At 45.1% G+C, this 20,227-nt stretch overlaps 1 protein-coding gene across 1 annotated transcript in view; it reads right to left on the bottom strand.

Moving 5' to 3' along the window:
* Positions 1 to 16,858, bottom strand: part of LCT (lactase) — a gene marked incomplete at both ends in the record, with an annotated part of 62,605 nt that extends 45,747 nt beyond the window's left edge. The window contains 3 exons of the mRNA XM_080690341.1: positions 376 to 459; positions 5,605 to 5,684; positions 16,231 to 16,858. Coding sequence (XP_080546467.1) covers positions 376 to 459; positions 5,605 to 5,684; positions 16,231 to 16,858 — 792 coding nt within the window. The remainder of the gene's footprint in view (positions 1 to 375; positions 460 to 5,604; positions 5,685 to 16,230) is intronic.
* Between the last annotated feature and the right edge of the window lie 3,369 nt (positions 16,859 to 20,227).

The raw sequence follows: 20,227 nt of genomic DNA, 5'->3' as shown, positions 1-20,227 counted from the left end.
CTTTAAGAGGTGGGGCCTAGGAAGTGGGAGACAGAGCTTCAGCAAATAAGTGAGAATCTTAGCCACCTACTGAGGCCCTGTTTCAAAATGAAAAATTTTTTTAAAAGAGGGAAGGCGGGGTTGGGGTGTAGCGCAAAGGAAAATGCCCTCAGGTTCAATCGCCAATGCAAAAAAAAAAAAAAAAAAAAAAAAAGGTAACCCTTGTTATCTCTCTGGGAAAGACTGTGCAGCCTCCCAGTATTCTCTAGGGATGCTTTTAATAGAAATCCTCAGATGCAACTCAGCAGGTCTTCTGATGTGCAATTCACACATTAACCAAAGCGTCCAAGTCTTGTCTGCTCTCAGGAGTTTACGCCCGATAAAGGCTCGCATTACCTGCAGCACACTCAGCTTCTGCAGTAGACTCGCCTCGTTGTGGCATTCATAAGACAAATCGAGAGAGAGGAAATCAACTGTATCCTGGAAATAATAAAGAGGGTCATTAGAAAACAAGAACTTTAAGCCAGGCATGGTGGCCCACACTTGTAATCCCAGCATTTGGGAGGCTGAGACAGGAGGATCGCGGTTCGTGACCAGCCTCAGCTACTTAGTGAGGCCCTTCGCAACTCAGTGAGACCCTGTTTCAAAATAAAGAATAAAAAATAGGGCTGGGGGTATAGCTTGGAGGTAAAATGCCCCTGGGTTCCATCTCCAGTACTAAAAAAAAAAAAAAGAAAAAGAAAAAAAAAAAAGAAAAAAAGAAAACAAGAATTTTAGCAGGGCATGGTGGCACATGCTAGTAATCCCAGCATTTGGAAGGCAGAGACAGGAGAATTTGGGTTTGCAGACAGCCTCAGATACTTAGTGAGGCTATTTGCAACTCAGTGAGACCCTGTTTCAAAATAAAGAATAAAAAGTAGGGCTGGAGGTATAGATCGGAGGTAGAATGTCCCCTGGGTCCTACTCCCCAGTACTGCAAAAAAAAAAAAAAAAAAAAGTTAAAAAAAATAGGGTTGGGGTTGTAGCTTAGAGGCATGTCCCTGGACTCAATTCCTAATAGCATAAAAATAAATAAATAAATAAATAAATAAATAAATAAATAGAATAGGAGCTGAATATGGTAATGAACATTTATAATCCCAGTTCTTGAGAGGCTGAGACAGGAGGATTGTAGGTTTTGTTGCAGGGGATTGGTTGGGGGGGGGAAGGTGTGTGGTGAGAAATAATCCCCCCCCCCCACCAGACACACAGAGACAAACAGAAAAACCATGGATTCTTGTCCTAAGCTAAGAATAAGTATTCATTGCTTGGACAGCTGCTGAAGATTTAAAGAAGTTTATTAAAAAGGTAGAAATATAGAGATAGTTACAGCCCTGTGCCGGAGAGGGGCACAGGGGGGCAATTCGAATGAAAATGCCAAAGAACTCCAGTTTACTGAGTTTTTATCCTGTTTAAGTCCAGCAGGTCCCTTTGATTTTTGGAGATCATGTTACACCTTATCGCCAGCCCCTGCTCTGCTTCTGTTATCTCTCCAGCTGGGTTTATGGCCTGAAAGGGGGAAACATCTCTGTCTTCAAACACAGGCCCAGATTTATGGCCGGAGGGGGAGGCATCTCTATCTTCAAACACAGGCCCCCAAACTGTGTTAAATTGTTCTTAGGAATGCAAGGACATGTTGGCTAACCCTGGCTTTCTTAGTAAAGAAGATGTGTTTCAAGGTTGGACATCTTTCCCAGGATTGATACATTAATACTTTTTAAACTCTCTTCCCAATACCAGTACAGGTTTGAGGCCAGTTTCAGCAACCTAGTGAGGCCCTGCTGTAAAATAAAAAAATAAAATAAAATAGGGCTAAGGATACACCTCGGAGGTAGAACACCCCGGGGTTCAATTCCCAGTACTCCCTCCCAAAATAAAAATAAAATAATATCAGTAAGATCCACAAAAGTTTACAATTTAATGAGGAGGGTTAACCAATGCTCCAATTACTTGAAGAAAAGGCAGACGCGTTGCTCAGGCCTGGGCAGGGGTCACACCTGGGCCAGGGCCGTCCCGCATGAGCCTGGGCCTGGCGTCCTTCACCAGCTCTCCAGCTGATTCACACACAGCGCAAAGCTTGGGAAAGAGCAGTGGCACTTACGCATGCGCACTAGCAAAAGAAGGGATTCTGCTGGAAAAAAGATCAGAGGGAGGCAGGAGGAGACGGACAGCCCGCATCGGGTGGGGGCTGTGAGTGAGGATGTGCTGGGCTTTGGACTGGTGCAGGGGAGGGCCTTCCCAGCACTGCAGGCCTCCTGAGGCCTCGCTGGCTGTTGCTCACTTTCACCCAGACCCTTCCTTTCTCTCTCTCTCTCTCTCTCTCTCTCTCTCTCTCTCTCTCTCTCTCTCTCTCTCTCTCTCTCTCGTTTTTTTGGTACTGGGGATGAAACCTAGGGATATTCTACCTCCAAGCTATACTCTCAGCCCTTTTTATTTTTATTTTTTGAAACAAGGTCTCACAAAGTCGCGGTGGGCATTACTAAGTAGTTGCTGAGGCTGGTCTGGAACTTGCGATGCTCCAGAATTCAGCCTCCCAAGTACTTGCACCACCAAGCCTGGCTCCATGTCTTTTTATCTGGAATGTAGCCCTTTATCATGGTGTCTCTCTCTCTCTCTCTCTCTCTCTCTCTCTCTCTCTCTCTCTCTCTCTCTCTCTCTCTCTCGGTGGTACTAGGGTTCCTGGAAACCCTTCTACCTCTGAGCTACCTCTGAGCTACACTCCCAGACCCATTTTTATATTTTTATTTGGAAACAGGGTCTATTAAGCCAGGAAGGCTGATTTCGAATCTGTGCGATCCTCCTGTCTCCGCCTCCCAAGTGCGGGGATTACAAGCGTGCGCCACCTCACCTAGCGTTATCGTGGCCTTTCTTAATCTGTATTCCTACTTGCCTAAATAAAACTTATATGTTCCTCCTTAAAAAAAAAAAAAAAAAAAAAGGCTAAGCCGGGCGTGGTGGCACATGCTTGTAATCCCAGCATTCGGGAGGCTGAGACTGGAGGATCACGGTTCACGGACAGCCTCAGCTACTTAGTGAGGCCCTTTGCAACTCAGTGAGACCTGGTTTCAAAATAAAGAATAAAAAATAGGGCAGGGGGTGTAGCTCGGAGGTCAAATGCCCCTGGGTTCCATCCCCAGACCTGCAAAAAAAAAAAAAAAAAAAGGGCTATTGCTCAATAAGCATTTTTCTGATCAGCACTTTGGTCTCTCTCCCAAGTTTCTAACTGATAGCAATTATTACTCTTTGTAAATTAATTTAGATGGCATTCTGGCCCTGCAATCAGCCTGAATGCTGTTTATCTAAAACCTTATCACATCTGGGGTTTAAGTTTCTGAACTTGGAAATCTGAAAACTGAACCCTGATACATGTGGCCCTGTGATGAGGCCCAGCAATGAACAGCATGGTTTATCTCTGGCGTCGATGAACCACACAGGTCAGCTCTTTCCTCTGAAGACTTCCATGTCGCCCAGAAGCCAGAAGGAAGAAGCTGTTTGCTGCTTACATATTTTAATTTTTCTTTTAATAATTATGTATAGTTAGTTGGGGTGCTGGCATATTCTTGTAATCCCAGTACTTGGGAGGGTGAGACAGGAGGATCACAGGTTCACAGCCAGCCTCTGCAATTTAGTGAGATCTTGTTGCAAAATAAAAGAATAAGAGCCAGGCGTGGTGGCGGCCCAAGCTTGTAATCTCAATATTTGAGAGGCTGAGACAGGAGGATCTGGATTCATGGCCAGCCTCAGCTACTTAGTGAGGCCCCTCCACAACTTAGTGAAACCCTGTTTCTAAATAATGAATAAAAAACCAGGCTGGGGATGTAGTTTGGAGGTAGAACGCCCCTCGCTTCAATCCCCAGCACCACACACACACACACACACACACACACACACACGCATAAAAATAGGTCTGGGGTACTTGGGAGGCTGAGACAGGAGGATCGCACAGGTTTGAAGCCAGCCTCAGCTACTTAGTGAGGCTCTCAGCAACTGAGACCCTGTTTCCAAATAAAGGAGAAAATAGGTCTGGGAGTATAGCCCGGAAGTAGAAAGCCCCTGGGTTCCACCTTTAGTACCATAAATAAATGTATGTATGTATGTGTGTGTGTGTGTGTGTGTGTATATATATATATATATATATATATATATAATGTCTGGGGTGTAGCTCAGAGGTAGAATGCCCCTGGGTTCCATCCCCAGTAACACACACACACACACACACACACACACACACACACGCACACACACACATACACACACTCACACACACACACACACACATTATAGTTAAATTGTTATAGAGTATATAGAAACCAAGAGTGTACTCTCGGGAGCAGATTTCATAAACTCCTTTACTCTGGCATCTGTTTTGCTTTATATAAAATCCAACAGGAGGACTGCAGGTTCAAAGCCAGCCTTGGCAACTTAGCGAGCAAGGTTCTCAGCAACCTAGTGAGATCCTGTTTCTAAATAAGAAATAAAATCTGGGTGGGAGTATAGCTTGGAGGCAGAATGCTTGTGGGTTCAATACCCAGTACCAAAAGAAAAAAGAAAAAAAATTTCATCTCATAAGCAGTTTGGGTTTGGCTTTTCTTTTCCTTACAATGGGAATTGAACCCAGGCCACATACCCATGCCTGCTAGGCAAGCGCTTCATCACTAAGCTATATCTCCAGCCATTTTTTTTTTGTGGTACTGGGGGTGAAGCCCAGGGTCTTTTTTTAAAAATATTTTATTTGGAAACAGGGTCTCACTAAGTTGCTGAGAGCCTCACTAAGTAGCTGAGGCTGGCTTTGAACCCGTGTGATCCTCCTGTCTCAGCCTCCCAAGCGCAGGGATTACAAGTGTGCGCCACCACGCCTGGCCATCTCCAGCCTTTTAAATTTTATTTTGAGACAAGATCTCACTAAGTTGTCCAACATGTCCTGGAACTTGCAATCCTGCTGCCCTAGCCTCCCGAGTAGCTGGGGTTGTGGGCAATGGCCACTACACATGACTAGTTTGGACTCTTAATAAAAAACAGCAGAAGCATTTGCCGTCTTCCTGTAGGGAAGCTGTTGCTACAGCAAATGAAATTTTGTGTGGGTGTGTGTGTGTGTGTGTGTGTGTGTGTGTGTGTGTGTGTCTGTGTGATACTGGAGATTGAACTCACGGGCATTCTGCCTCTGAGATAAACCCCCTGCCCCATTTTATTTTTTATTTAGAAACAAGATTTTGCTAAGTTGCTGAGACTGTCCACTAACCTGCAAGTACTGGGATTTACAGGCACATGCCACCATACCTGGCAAGATTTCGTTTTTAAATTATGGTTGTTTTTTTTTTTTTTTGACAGTTGCTGAAGATTTAAAGAAGTTTATTAGAAAGATAGAAATACAGAAAATAGAAATACAGCCCCATGCCAAAATGACATGGGGGGGTAACTCGAAATACACCCTCGTTTTTAAATTATGAATCTACAGAATGTATACATTCAGAAGAGGATTTTATAAAAATGCCGAATGAGCACACAAAAACTTTGCTTGTTTTTAACAAGCAAAAACCTCAGCTTTCTTTAGCTGTTACAGATGCTCTATTTCTAGGCTGTTGTCACCTTGCCCAGTGCAGACGTGGATGGTTCTCGCAGAAACGCGGAGATCTCTTCCGCTGGTAGGACCACCGAGAGCTTTCCACCTGAAACCAACCAGAGGGAAGAGGAGCCGTGAGCGGGGGAACAGCAGGCACAGGCCACCGAGGCCCTGGGCGCTCGGTTCCCACCCAACTTTCCATTAGAAGGTTATTGACTTAATTTTTTATTTTTATTTATTCGTTCACCATTTTATTTATTTATTTTTACAGTACTGGGGATGGAACCCAGGGGCATTCTACTTTCTACTCCCTAGCCACACCCTCAGCCCTATTTTTTATTCTTTTTTTTTTTTTTTTTTGCGGGTCTGGGGATGGAACTCAGGGGCATTCACCCTCCGGGCTACACCCCCTGCCCTATTTTTTATTCTTTATTTTGAAATCGGTCTCACTGAGTTGCAGAGGGCCTCACTAAGTAGCTGAGGCTGTGCACGAACTGCGATCCTCCAGATCTCAGCCTCCCGAATGCTAGGATTACAAGCGTGCGCCACCACGCCCGGCTTTATTCTTTGTATTTTTAAAAATAGGGTCTCGCTGATTTTCAAATGCCCTCAATAAGTAGCTGAAGATGTCCTTGAACCACAATCCTCCTGTCTCAGCCTCCCAAATCCTGGGATTACAGGCATCCACCATCACATCCAGTTTAGTTTCTTTTTCATTATTTTTTTGTGTGTGGTACCGGGGATGGAACCCAGGGACATTCTACTTCTGAGCTACATCCCAGCTTGATTTTTTATTCTTTATTTTGAAACATGGTCTCACTGAGTTGCAGAGGGCCTCACTAAGTAGCTGAGGCGGTCCACGAACCTGGATTCTCCTTCTCAGCCTCCCAAATGCTGGGATTACAAGCATGTACCACCACGCTTGGCTTTTTTTTTTTTTTTATCATTATTGTTTGTGGTACTGGGGAATGGAACCCGGGAACATTCTACCTCTGGGCTATACCACCACCCTATTTTTAATTCTTTATTTTTGAAACAGCGTCTAAATTGAGAAGGGCCTCTCTAAATTGCTGAGGTTGGCAGTGAACCTACAATCCTTGTGTCTCAGCCTCCCAAGTACTGGGATTACAGGTGTGCGTCACCAGGCCTGGCTGGAACATGCAATTTAACAAATGTTTCCCTGTGATTCTGGTTGGTCCAGAAACACTGCAGCCGCGTTGGAGTCCTTGGTTGTTCTGTGTTGTTCTCTAACCCTTTGATGCACATGACTCTCCATTCTATACTAGATTGCATGTTTCTTCAGAAGCAGGACTTCAACACTTCTCTAGCCAGATGTGGTGATGGGGGACTGTAATTCCAGTACTTGGGAGGATGAGAAGGAGGATGGCAGGCTTGAGGCAGCCTCAGCAACTCAGTGAGGCCCTGTTTCAAAATAGAAAATAAAAAGTGGTGGGGTCAATTCACAATTGCCAAACTATGGAACCAGCCAAGATGTCCATTAACAGATGAATGAACTACAAAACTATGGGATATGTACACAATGGAATTTTACTCAGCCATAAAGAAGAACACAATTACTCATTTACAGGGAAATGGATGGAACTGGAGAACATTATGCTAAGTGAGATTAGCCAGTCACAAAAGGTAAGAAATCAGATGTTCTCCCTAATATGTGGAAGCTAGGGAGGAAAAGGGTCATAGAAGGAACTCTAGACAATGAAAGAGAAACTATAGATGAGCAAATAAGGCGACCTAACTGAGGGCGATGGGAGGGGGAAGAAGGAAACTCCCTAATGAACATGATGTATATTCATGAACATATCGAAGTCAATCACTAAGCCAAACATGAGAAGGGGGCCGGGGAGGAAATGGGAAGGGACTGGGGAAGGGCTAAATGAGTGATGTGTGCGTGTATGCCTCTGCCATCTTGTACTCTATAAAGATGTATGACTGCAGGCTAGGCGTGGTGGTGCACGCTTGTAATCCCAGCATTTGGAAGGCTGAGGCAGGAGGATCGAGGTTTGAGGACAGCCTCAGCTACTTAATGAGACCCTTTGCAACTCAGTGAGACCCTGTTTCAAAATAAAGAATAAAAAATAGGGCTAGGGGTGTAGCTGGAAGGTAGAATGCCCCTGGGTTCCCAGTATTGCAAATAAATAAACAAACAATAAAGTAACAGAAGGCTAGAGTTGTAGTTTGAATGTAGAATGGCTGAGCATTCAGTGTTTAGTACAAATAAGTAAAAAAAAAGAAAGGAAGAAAGAAAAGAAAGAAAGAAAGAAAAGAGCTTGAAATTTGAATGATAGGATTATTTAACTGACTTCCGCGCGCACGCGCGTGTGTGCGTGTGCATGTGTGTGTGTGTGTGTGTGTGTGTGTGTGTGTGTGTGTGTGTGTTTGGTACTGAGGACTGAACCCAAGGACATTCTACCTCTGTGCTACACCCTCAGCCCTATCTTATTTTTTATTTGGAAACGGAGCTCACTAATGTGCTGATGCTGGCCTGGAACCTGCCACCCTTCTGTCTCAACCTCCCAAGTACTGAGATTACAAGTATATACCACCACACCCAGCTAAACTGACGTGTCTTTCAGCCAAATTCTCTGAGGAAGATATCCCCAATCAATGAAACTGCCATTAACAACCTTCACTATCACAAGAGTACTTGTTTTGATAAGCATAGTGGAACATTGAAAACCTGACTTAAGAAATTAGAGATATTTAGTCAACATTCTGATAAGATAAAGTTGTTTTCCAGTTCTTCAGAGATTGGTCCTATGAATCCATTTCAGCTTCCTCACACCAATACACGCAGAACATGCATCCTCTGACCTGTGCTAACGACCTCAAAATGTGCAAGTTAGAATCATGTATTGACCAAGAAGATGAAACCCAAGTACAATCCCTGAACACAGTTAACACAAATCATTTTTGTTTGGTTTTGCAAGCTGTTTGTATAATTAGTAAGCAAATGCCTCTGGATTCTAGAGATTCTTAACTAAGCAATCAGCATTAACCTAGCAAGACCCTGTTTCAAAATAAAAATAAAATAGGGCTGGGGACGTAGCTTGGAGGTAGAAGGCCCCTGGGTTCCATCCCCAGTACCCAAAATAAAAAAGACTTTCCCAATATGGTCATAAAATATACTTCCTAATACAATACAGATCAGATGACCTAAAACTAGACTCTCACTCTAAGCTTGCAATTTGTTTTCTTTGGAACTATATGAGGGTAACTACACTGGTATAAGGTAATTTCTCTTAAGCTGGACATGATGGCGCACCCCTGTAATCCCAGCATTTGGGAGGCTGAGACAGGAGGACCGCAGGTTCGCAGCCAGCCTCAGCTACTTAGTGAGGCCCTCTGCAACTCAGTGAGATCCTGTTTCAGAATAAAGAATAAAAATCAGGGCTGGGGGTGTAGCTAGGAGGTAGAATGTCCCTGGGTTCCATCCCCAGTACAGTAATAAATAATAATAATAATAATATAATAAATAATAATTTCTCTTGAAGTTTTGGCTGAATGTAGTTGAAGAGTGTTCATGCCTATGAAACTCAAGTGGGTTGAGGTTTTACTGGTTTTACCGTGTTCATCCTTTGCAGAAAGTAACTACACAGCACTGTGCACGTTCAGAGCCTGCAGAAGCATTGCCCTTGTCCTGGGCTTCTGAAGGATCATCTTGCTTCAGTCCCCACCGTCTTCCCGAAAAATCACTTCAGTCAACACAAAACAGCCCTTTCCCCACAGACGTCAATAAAAGTAATCGGATCAGTATTTGAACTCACGGTATCAGTTCTTTCAGCTGCTGTGGCCAGGGGCAGGGAGAGGTTACCAGGTCACTGGAGTGTGTCCCGGTGCTCTGCAAATGAAGTGCTGCATGGAATTCTACTCTTCCCGTCAGAGGAACACTCTCTCCTTCCCTCCAACCTTCTGCCAATGATCAATGATCAATTCTTTTGTATTTTCCCCAGTGGCAGCACATTTATTTATTATTTATTTTTTGCAGTACTGGGGATGAAACCCAAGGGCATTTTACCTTCAAGCTACATACTCAGCCCTATTTTTATTCTTTATTTTGAAACAGGGTCTCATTGAGTTGCAGAGGGCCTCACTAAGTAGCTGAGGCTGTCCTTGAACCACCATCCTCCTGTCTCAGCCTCCCAAATGCTGGGATGACAAGTGTATGCCACCACACCTGGCATTATTTTTATTTTTTGCAGCCCTGGAAATTGAACCCAGGGGCCCTCTACCTCCGAGCTAACCCCCCCACACTATTTTTTATTCTTTATTGTGAAACAGTCTCATTTAGTTATGGCAGGCCTCGCTAAGTAACAGGCTGTCTGCGAACTGCGATCCTCCTGTCTCATCCTCCTGAGTACTGGGCTTACAGTGTGTGCCTCCACTCCTGGCTTCATTTTAAACATTTAAAATGGGTAATTCAAGGGCTGGGATGTAGCTCGGTGGCAAAGCGCCTGCTTTGCAGGTGTGGCGCTCTGGGTTCGATCCCTGGTTCCAAAAAAAGACAAAAAAATGTGTAATTCAGCAGTATTAAATATATTCACATTGTGCAACCATCACTGCCATCCCTCTCTAGAACTTTTTCATCTTCTCAAACTGAAATTCTGTGCCTATTAAAGAACAACAACAAATAATCTCCATTCCCCTTTCCCCCAGCCCTTTGGTAATCTCTATTCTACTTTCTGTCTCTACGAACAGGACTACCAAGGACAGTGTGTGTGTGTGTGTGTGTGTGTGTGTGTGTGTGTGTGTGTGTGTGTGTTACTGGGGATTGAACCAAGGGGCACTCAATCTCCAAGCTATACCTCCAGTCCTCTTTTTAAATTTTTATTTTGAAACAGGGTCTTGCTAGGTTAACGAGAGTCTCACTACTAAATAGTCTTTACTGTTTGTTGAGCCTGCAATCCTGTCTCAGCCTCCCAAGCCTGTGCCACCATGCCCGGCTTCAAAGTGTCTTATATAAGTGGAACCACATGGTATTGTCAGGTGCACAGCTGTAATCCACTGGGGAGGCTGAGATAGGAGGATCGCAGGTTTGGAGATATCCTCAGCAACTTAGTGAGGTGCTGCTTTCTTTCTTTCTTTCTTTCTTTCTTTCTTTCTTTCTTTCTTTCTTTCTTTCTTTCTTCCTCTCTTTCTTTCTTTTGTTTTGTTTGTTCATTTATTTATTTATTGGTGGCACTGGAGATTGAACCCAGGGGCAGCCTTCTTCTCAGCAACACACCCAGCCCAATTTTATTTTTTGTTTTGAAACAGGGTCTCACTAGGTGGCTGAGAGTCTCACTGCTTGTTGAGGCTGCCCTGGATCCTGTGATCCTCCTGTCTCAGCCTCCCAAGTATTAGGATTACAGGTGTGTATCACCATGCCTGGCTTAATGCCTGTTTCAAAATAAAAAACAAAACAGGGCTAGAGTGTAGCTTAGAGGTAAAATGCCTTAGGGTTCAATTCCCAGCACCAAAATAAATTAATTAATTAATAAATACAAGCTCAATAAGCTGGGTGTAGTGGCGCACGCTTATAATCCCAGTATATGGGAGGCTGAGACAGAAGGATCTCAGTTCACAGCCAGCCTCAGCTACTTAGTAAAGCCCTTTGCAACTCAGTGAGACCCTGTTTCAAAATAAAGAACAAAAAATAGGGCTGGGGGTGTAGCTCAGAGGTAGAATGCCCCTAGGTTCCATCCCCAGTACTGCAAAAAAAAAAAAAAAAAAAATCAATAAATAGGATGGCAGCCGGGCGTGGTGGTGCACGCTTCTCATCCCAGCATTTGGGAGGCTGAGACCGGAGGATCGTGGTTTGTGGACAGCCTCAGCTACTTAGTGAGATCCTTCGCAACTCAGGGAGACCCTGTTTCAAAATAAAGAATAAAAAATTGGGCGGAGGTGTAGCTTGGAGGTTAAATGCCTCTGGGTTCCATCCCCAGACCTGCAATAAATAAATAAATAAATAAATAAATAAATAGGATGGCATCAAATTAAAAAGCTTTTGCACAGCAAAGGAAACAAGAGCATGAAGAGTCAGCCTAAAGAATAAAAGATTTCTGCCACCTAATCCTCTGGTAGAGGAGGACCTCACTAATTTGCTGAGGCTGGCCTCGAACCTGAGATTCTCCTGCCTCAGCTTCCCCAGTAGCTGGGATTACACCTGTGACCCACCATACCTATTTACCTACTACTTCCAATTCTAAGAAGTTATCAAAAGTAATTTATCAACTAGATGTGGTGACTCACACTTGTAATCCCAGTACTTGGGAGGCTGAGACAGATGAATTGCAGGTTTGCAGCCAGCCTTTTGCAACTCAGTGAGACCTTTCTTTCTTCTTTCTTTCTTTCTTTCTTTCTTTCTTTCTTTCTTTCTTTCTTTCTTTCTTTTCTTTCTTTCTTTCCTTCCTTCCTTCCTTCTATTTTTCCCTCCCTTCCTTCCTTCCTCCCTCCCTCTCCTTCCTTCCTTCCTTCCTTCCTTCCTTCCTTCCTTCCTTCTCTTTCTTGCAGTACTGTGGACTTGAACCCAGGGGCATTCTAACTCCGAGCTACACCACCAGCCCTATTTTTTATTCTTTACTTTGAAACAGGGTCTCACTGAGTTGCAGAGGGCCTCACTAAGTAGCTGAGGCTGTCCGTGAACCACGATCCTCCTGTTTCAGCCTCCCAAATGCTGCAATTACAAGCATGCACCACCACGCCTGGCAGAGACACCCTATTTCAAAATAGAGAAAAAGTAGGGCTAGGGATATAGCTCAGAGGCAGAATGCCCTTGGGTTCAATCCCTGGTGCTGAAAAAAAAAAAAAAAAAAAAAGGATACAAAATATGTTAGGCTTAAAAAGTAGAAGCTGGTATAGTGGAGCACGTCTGTAATCAGAACTACTCCAGAGGCCAGAGGGCAGGAGGATCACAAGTCTGAGCCGTTCTGGGCAATTTAGGCAGATCCTGCTTCAAAAGAAAAAATAAAGCCTGGGCAGTGGCGTATGCCTTTACTACAGTACCTGGGAGGCTGAGTCGGGAGGAGCACACATTTGAGACCAGTCTCAGTAACTTAGTGAGAACTTGTTTTAAAATAAAAAGGGCTGGGGCAGGGCGTGGTGGCGCATGCTTGTAAATCCCCGCGCTTGGGAGGCATAGACAGGAGAATCGCACAGGTTCGAAGCCAGCCTCGCTGGCTTAAGAGACCCTGTTTCCAAATAAAAAGTACAAAATAGGTCTGGGAGTGTAGCCCGGAGGTAGAAGGCAGGAACCCCAGGACCACCAAAAAAAAAAAAAAGTTTGGATAATTTTTATTTATTTATCTTTTGTGGCACTGAGATTGAACCCAGGGGCATTCTACCTTTGAGATACACCCTCAGTCCTTTTTATATTTATTTATTTATTTATTTATTTATTATTTTGCAGTACTAGGGATGAAACCCAAGGGCATTCTACCTTTGAGCTATACCTCCAGCTCTATTTTGATATTGTTTTATTTTGAGACAGGGTCTCACTGAGTTGCAGAGAGCCTCACTAAGTAGCTGAGGCTGGCCATGAACCATGATCCTCTGGTCTCAGCCTTCTGAATGCTGGGATTACAAGCATGTGCCACCACGCCCGGCTCACAGATAATTTTTCAAAGGAAATACTGGACATTATGCAATATCTGCATATCAGCTATCCCTTCCTATCTCCATTGGGATTTTTTTTTTTTTTTTTTTTTTTTTTTTTTTTGCGGGTCTGGGGATGGAACCCAGGGGCATTCAACCTCCAGGCTACAACCCCTGCCCTATTTTTTATTCTTTATTTTGAAACCAGGTCTCACTGAGTTGCAGAGGGCCTCACTAAGTAGCTGAGGCTGTCTGCGAACCACGATCCTCTGGTCTCAGCCTCCCGAATGTTGGGATTACAAGCGTGCGCCACCACACCCGGCTTCCATTGGGAAATCTTGACTTCATTACTAATATGTAAGGGGTCTATTGAAAGTGAGTGGGCAAAGCTGGGAGTGGTGGTGCACACTTGTAATCCCAGCATTCAGGAGGCTGAGACAGGAGGATCACGGTTCACTGCCAGCCTCAGCTACTTAGTGAGGCCCTCCGCAACTTAGTGAGACCTTGTTTCAAAATAAAGAATAAAAAACAGGGCTGGGGGTGTAGCTCAGAGGCTCTGCCCCCTGGGTTCAGTCCCCAGAACCACAAAAAATAAATAAATAAGAATAAAAAAAATATGTGGTGTGGCTCAGAGGTGGAATGCCTCTGGGTTCCATCCCCACTACTGAAAAAAAAACAAAAAAAGAAAAGAAAAAAACAAAAAAAAGAAAGAAGAAAATGAGCAGGCAGCCAGGCGTGGTGGTGCATGTGGTGGTGCATGCTTGTAATCCCAGTACTTGGGAAGGTGAGACAGGAGGATCACAGGTTTGCAGTCAGACTCAGCAACCTTATAAGACCCTCCACAACTTAGTGAAAGCCTGTTTAAAAATAAAACATATGAAAAGAGCTAGGGGTGTAGATAAGAGGTAGAATGCTCCTCTAAGTTTGAGCCGGGCGTGGTGGCGCACACTTGTAATACCAGCTTTTTTTTTTTTTTTTTTTTTGTACTGAGGATGGAACCCAGGGGCATTCTACCTCTGAGCGACACCCCCAGCACTATTTTTTATTCTTTATTTTTTGAAACAGGATCTCACTGAGTTGCAAAGGGCCTCACTAAGTAGCTGAGGCTAGCTTTGAACCTGCACGATCCTCCTGTCTAAGCCTCCCAAATGCTGGGATTAAAAGCGTGCACCACCACACCTGGCATAATACCAGCATTTGGGAGGCTGAGACAGGAGGATTGCGAAGGTTCAAAGCTAGCCCCAGCTACTTAGGCCCTCTGCAACTCAGTGAGATCCTGTTTCAAAATAAAGAATAAAAAATAGGGCTGGGGATGTAGCTTGGAGGTAGAATGCCTCTGGGTTCCATCCCTAGCACTGCAAAAATAAATAAATAAATAAAAGAATGCCCCTAAATTCAGTACAGGAGAGAGAGAGAGAAGAGAGAGAGAGAGAGAGAGAGAGAGAGAGAGAGAGAGAGAGAGAGAGAGAGAGAGAGGACATGCAGGGAGGGAGGAAGGAAGGAAGAAAAAAAGAAAGAAAGAAAAGAAAGAAAGAAAGAAAGAAAGAAAGAAAGAAAGAAAGAAAAAGAGTGAGTGGGGCTGCCAATGCAACTTAGTGAGATTCTGTTTCAAAATCAAAAGAGCTGGGGGTCCAACTCAGAGGAAGAACACCCCTGGGTTCCATCCCCTGTACCTAAAAGACAAAGTAAGTGGGAAGAAATGCCAAGTCCAGCTTTTTATCTTTTGTACTGGGAATGGAACCCAGGGGCCTTTTACTTCTAAGCTACACCCCCAGCCCTATTATTTATTTATTTTTTCAGAGACAGAGATGGGGTTTATTTAGGAAAGTGGAAGACACATTTGAGGGGGAACGCAGCCACCTCGAGAGCGAGAGAGCGCCTTTGAGGTCTGTACAGTTCTGATTTTATAGGAGACCCCGTGAGCGGGTGATCAGGGGTGCACAGCAGGGGGGAGGTCGGACTTCATCATAATCTTCAGGTCCCCAACATTGATGGGTTGTGGCTGGGTGGTGCCTTACTATTATTATTATTATTATTATTATTATTATTACTACTACTACCATTTTTTGCAGTACTGATGATTGAACCCAGGAGCATTCTACCTCCAAGCTACACCCTCAGCTCTGTTTTTTTCTTTATTTTGAAACAGGGTCTCACTAAGTTGTGGAGGGCCTCGCTAAATAGTTGAAACTGGACTTGAAGCTGTGATTCTCCTGTCTCATCCTCTTCAGTACTGGGATTACAAGTGTGTGCCATTACGCTCGGCTCCTTTTTTTTTTGCAAGTCTGGGGATGGAACCCAGGGGCATTCGACCTCCGAGCTATAGCCCCTGCCCAATATTTTATTCTTTATTTTGAAACCGGGTCTCACTGAGTTGCAGAGGGCCTCCCTAAGTAGCTGAGGCTGTCCGCGAACCACGAGCCTCCTGTCTCGGCCTCCCAAATGCTGGTATTACAAGTGTGTACCACCACGCCCGGCTTATTTTTTATTTTGAAACAGGGTCTCACTAAGTTGTAGAGGGCCTCATGAGGCTCCTGAGGCTGGCAGTAAACCTAGGAACCTCCTTGCTCAGCCTCCCAAGTACTGGAATTATAAGCCTGTTTTCTCTTTCTCTCTCTCTCTCTCTCTCTCTCTCTCTCTCTCTCTCTCTCTCTCTCTCTGCAGTACTGGGAATGGAACCCAGGGGCATTCTACCTCTGAGCTACACCCCAGCTCTTATTTTTTATTCCTTATTGCTGAGTTCCTTATAACTGAGTTGCAAAGAGCCTCACTAAGTAGCTGAGGCTGTCTGTGAACCGCGATCCTCCTTTCTCAGCCTCCCGAATGCTGGGATTACAAGCGTGCACCACCATGCCTGGCTTTCTTCCTTTCTTTCTTAACAGAGTCTCACTAGATTTCGATGGCTGTCCTCAACACTGTGATCTTATCTCAGCCTCCTGAGTCAGTTCCTCCTGGCACCACAGGCGTGCGCCTACGTCCAGGTCTAAACCCGCTCTGGAAGGAATGGGGAAGGTGGTGATGAGGCCGCTGTGGGTTAGCCATCAGGGTTGATGTGTACTTACTTTGAGAAGCATATTTTTCGTGGTAAATCTTGTAAACTTTTCTGTGGGCGTCAGTGAGGGTCTGGAGACGAGCCGCTCTGGATTCCTGGTGGGGAAGACTCATGATCATTTCCTCCAGGTCACTGAAGGTGAACCAGGTCCCAGCCAGGTCCCCGAAGGCGCGGAAGGCCAGCTCGGCGTGGTGGGTGAGGAGCCGGGCGAAGCTGTGGCTGGCGCTGAGCGGGGCCCGGGGCTGCAGGACCACCAGGGGCTGCAGCCCCGCCGTCCGCAGGGCCTGGAGCAGTCGCCGGTAGCACTGCACCATGTCCTCATCTAGGTGCTCCGAGCTTTCCGAGGGGAGAAGCTGTGGCCACGATAGGAACACTTTATAGTGGGTGACCTTGCCGGCCTGAAGACTGCTGAAGTACTGAGGCAGGGCAGAGGGAAGCGGCTGGTGGCAAACATCTAGTGAGTCTTTGTCCCATGCTGCAAAGTTAGAAATCTGGCTCCCCAATGGAGTGCTTAGGCTGTGCAGCAAATCGTTGGTTAGAGGACCCGCAGCTAAAATTAAATTTCCATCAGATGCCCAGCCTGCTCCCTGGCCTGAACCTAGGAGGACCATGAAGACAACCTTCCAAAACAGCTCCATTTTCCTCCTCGGAAGTCCTCCGAGGTATGTGGAAGGAATCCTGGCTTTATAACTACTGCTGAGGTTGTAAAGTACTAAGTGATTATGAACACAATATTTAACTTGGTTATCTGTGATAGCGAAATCAGTACATGGCTCAGCAATGTAATTGTGTGTGTGTGTGTGTGTGTGTGTGTGTGTGTGTGTGTGTTACTAGGGATTGAACCCAGATGCATTACACCTCTGAGCTATACCCCCAGCACTATTATATTCTTTATTTTGAAACAGGGTCTCACTAACTTGCAAAGGGTCTTACGAAGCTGGCTGTGGGTTGGCTGAGGCTGGCAGGAACCTGCAACCTTCCTGTCTCAGGCTTCCAGGTACTGGGATTACAAGTGTGCGCCATCATGCCCGGCTTGCAGTGTCCTGGCTTTTAACAGATATGGCATCTGTCCTCAAAAGATCCCTGGGGACATTGCTGGAATGCAGTGGTCAATCTTGCAAGGCTGCCAGTAACTGGGCTTGCCTCTCCTCTGCCTTTTCTTACTTTAGGGTCTTTTGTTCTTCCTAATCTCTGCTATAATATAAAGAGGTGAGCCGGGTGTGGTGGTGCATGCTTGTAATGCCAGTACTTGGGAGGCTGAGACAGGAGGATCGCAGTTTTGAAGACAGCCTCAGCAAGTAGGAAGATTCTTACCAACCTAGCGAGATCCTGTTTCAAAATAAAATAAATAGGGCAGGGGGTGTAGCTTGGAGGTAGAATGTCCCTGGGCTCAATCTCTAGTACCATAAGACAAAAACACAAACACAAAAACAAAAACAGGAGTGGCTACTCAGGAAGGTTGCGGACAGAAGCCCCACATCTCATGCTGGTTTTATATTTTCACCCTTTCTGGAGCTGAGTGAGTGATGACCCTGTCCTCGAGAATGAGCTTTCCTTCCATAGACCCCAGGTCCGTGGAAGCCCGTTTGATAAGACTCTTGGAGTTGCTCAAAGAAAGCTGTAGGGTTTTCATTAGGTTCCTGATCTTTGTGGCTGACAGTGTAACTTAGGCTTGACCTGCTGTTTCTTAATTCTTGTAAAAGGCAGACCAGAGACAGGTGTGGTGGTACACCCTTGTAATCTCAGTATTTGGGAGGCTGAGACAGGAGGATCACAGGTCTGGAGGTATAGCATGGAGGTAGAACACACACACACACACACACACACACACACACACACACACACACACACACACACACAGTTAAAATGCAGACCAGAAATGGTCTCTTGCCCATGTTTCCTTGTCCTCATTATAACCCCATTTAGGATGCGTCGAGACAGCTGTTGCCCCTACATGTTATTTGGAGTTTACTAAGTGCATCTGGTCCCCAAGTTCCTTTGCAGCCTCAGTGGCCTTTTGTCTTTCCGAGTATGATAAAGTCTGTCCTAAAATATTTATGTGCAATCTTAAGTCAAAAGCTGGGGTAGGGTGTATTCATTCAAGTCACACTTCTTTAAATCTTAAAAAAAAAAAAAAAAGCTGGGGTAGATGTGTGTGTGTGGTACTGGGGAGGGAGTCGAAGAACATTCTATCTCTGTGCTACACCCAATGTTATCTTATTCTTTTGTTTTGAAAAAGGGTCTCGCATAGCCGGGTGTGGTGGTGCACGCTTGTAATCCCTGCACTTGGGAGGCAGAGACAGGAGGATTGCGCAGGTTTGAAGCCAGAGACGAGACCCTGTTTCCAAATAAAAAAGTATAAAATAGGTCTGGGAGTGTAGCCTGGAGGTAGAAGGGCTTCAAGGAACCCCAGGACCACCAAAAAAGAAAAAAAAAAAAAAAGGGTGTAAGTGTGAAGAGCCTCACTACATTGCTGAAGCTGGCTGCAAACCTGTGATGTTCCTTGTCTCAGCCTCCTAAGTACAGGGGTCACAAGTGCGCACCACCACACCTAGCAGGCTTTTATATATTGATCTAGATGATCAGAGAAATGTACAGGTCTTGCTTGTTTTAGATCATTTAGTGAAAAGGGAACTTGTACCTGTGTGGATTCAAATTCTCCACCCACCTCCTGAATGGGGACAGCCTCAGATGACAGTGGGAGGCCCTGGATATAGGGGATGAAGGTTTGGGAGCTTAGGTAATGAAGTGCTCTAGGAGTCATAGGGTTGACTGAGCCTTTGGAGGAATTGATCACTTTCTCTGGGGAAGCATCCAAGGCAGGGAGGTCTCCCAATCCTGGGAAAACCTTTCCTTTTATGGCCACAAAAAAGGGTCAGCCTTGCATCTGTGGCTGTGCCATTGGGGACTGAACCCTCACTAAGTTGTGGAGGGCCTTGTTAAATTGCTGAGGCTGGCTTTGAACCTGCAATTCTCGTCTCAGCCTCCCATGTACTGGGATTTCAAGTGTGTGCCACCACACTGGCTCAACCTTGCATCTTTGATTAAAAATTTGGCTGATCCCTTAAAGCAGATGGAGCTGGATGCTGCAGTGCATGTGTGTAATCTCAGTACTTAGAAGGCTGAGATAGGAGGATCACAGGTTCAAGGACAGCCTCAGCAGGTAGTGAGACTCTCACCAACCTAGAGACCCTATTTAAAAGGAGGTAGATGACCCCTGGGTTTAATTCTCAGGACCCCACCCCCATACACAGTTTCTATTCTGTCATGGGAGGAGGCATACATTTATTAGGTCTTTTTAATGGTGGTGGCACATGCCTGTAATCTCAGTACTTGGGAAACTGAGAAAAAAGTATTGCAGGTTTACAGCCACTCAACAACTTTGTGAGACCCTGTTACAAAATAAAAAAATAAAATTGGGCCAGGCATGATGGCACACACTTGTAATCCTAGCATTTGGGAGGTTGAGACAGGAAGATCACGGGTTTACAGCCAGCTTCAGCTAGTAAGGCGCTCCAAACTTAGTGAGACCCTGTTTCTTTTTTTTTTTTTTTTGCAGGTCTGGGGATGGAACCCAGAGGTATTTGACCTCCGAGCTACACCCCCTGCTCTATTTTTAATTCTTTATTTTTAAACAGGGTCTCACTGACTTGCAAAAGGCCTAAGTAGCTGAGGCTGTCTGCGAACTGCGATCCTCCTGTCTCAGCCTCCCAAATACTGGGATTACAAGCATGCGCCATCACGCCCAGCTTTAGACCCTGTTTCCAAATAAAAAGTATAAAAAAATAGGTCTGGGAGTATAGCCTGGAGGTAGAAGGGTTTCCAGGAACCCCAGTACCAACCAACAAACAGACAAAAGAATAAAAAAATAGGGCAAGTGGTGTAGCTCAGAGGTAGAATGCCCCTGGGTTCAATCCCTAGTTAACACACACACACACACACACACACACACACACACACACACACACACACACACACACACTGGGCAGGGTGTAGATCAGAGGTAG

The sequence above is a fragment of the Muscardinus avellanarius genome (assembly GCF_963383645.1).
Source record: "Muscardinus avellanarius genome assembly, chromosome: 2".
Lineage (NCBI taxonomy): Eukaryota > Metazoa > Chordata > Mammalia > Rodentia > Gliridae > Muscardinus > Muscardinus avellanarius.
Note: the sequence above shows the minus strand (reverse complement) of the source record. Positions and strands in the feature narration are given on the sequence as shown.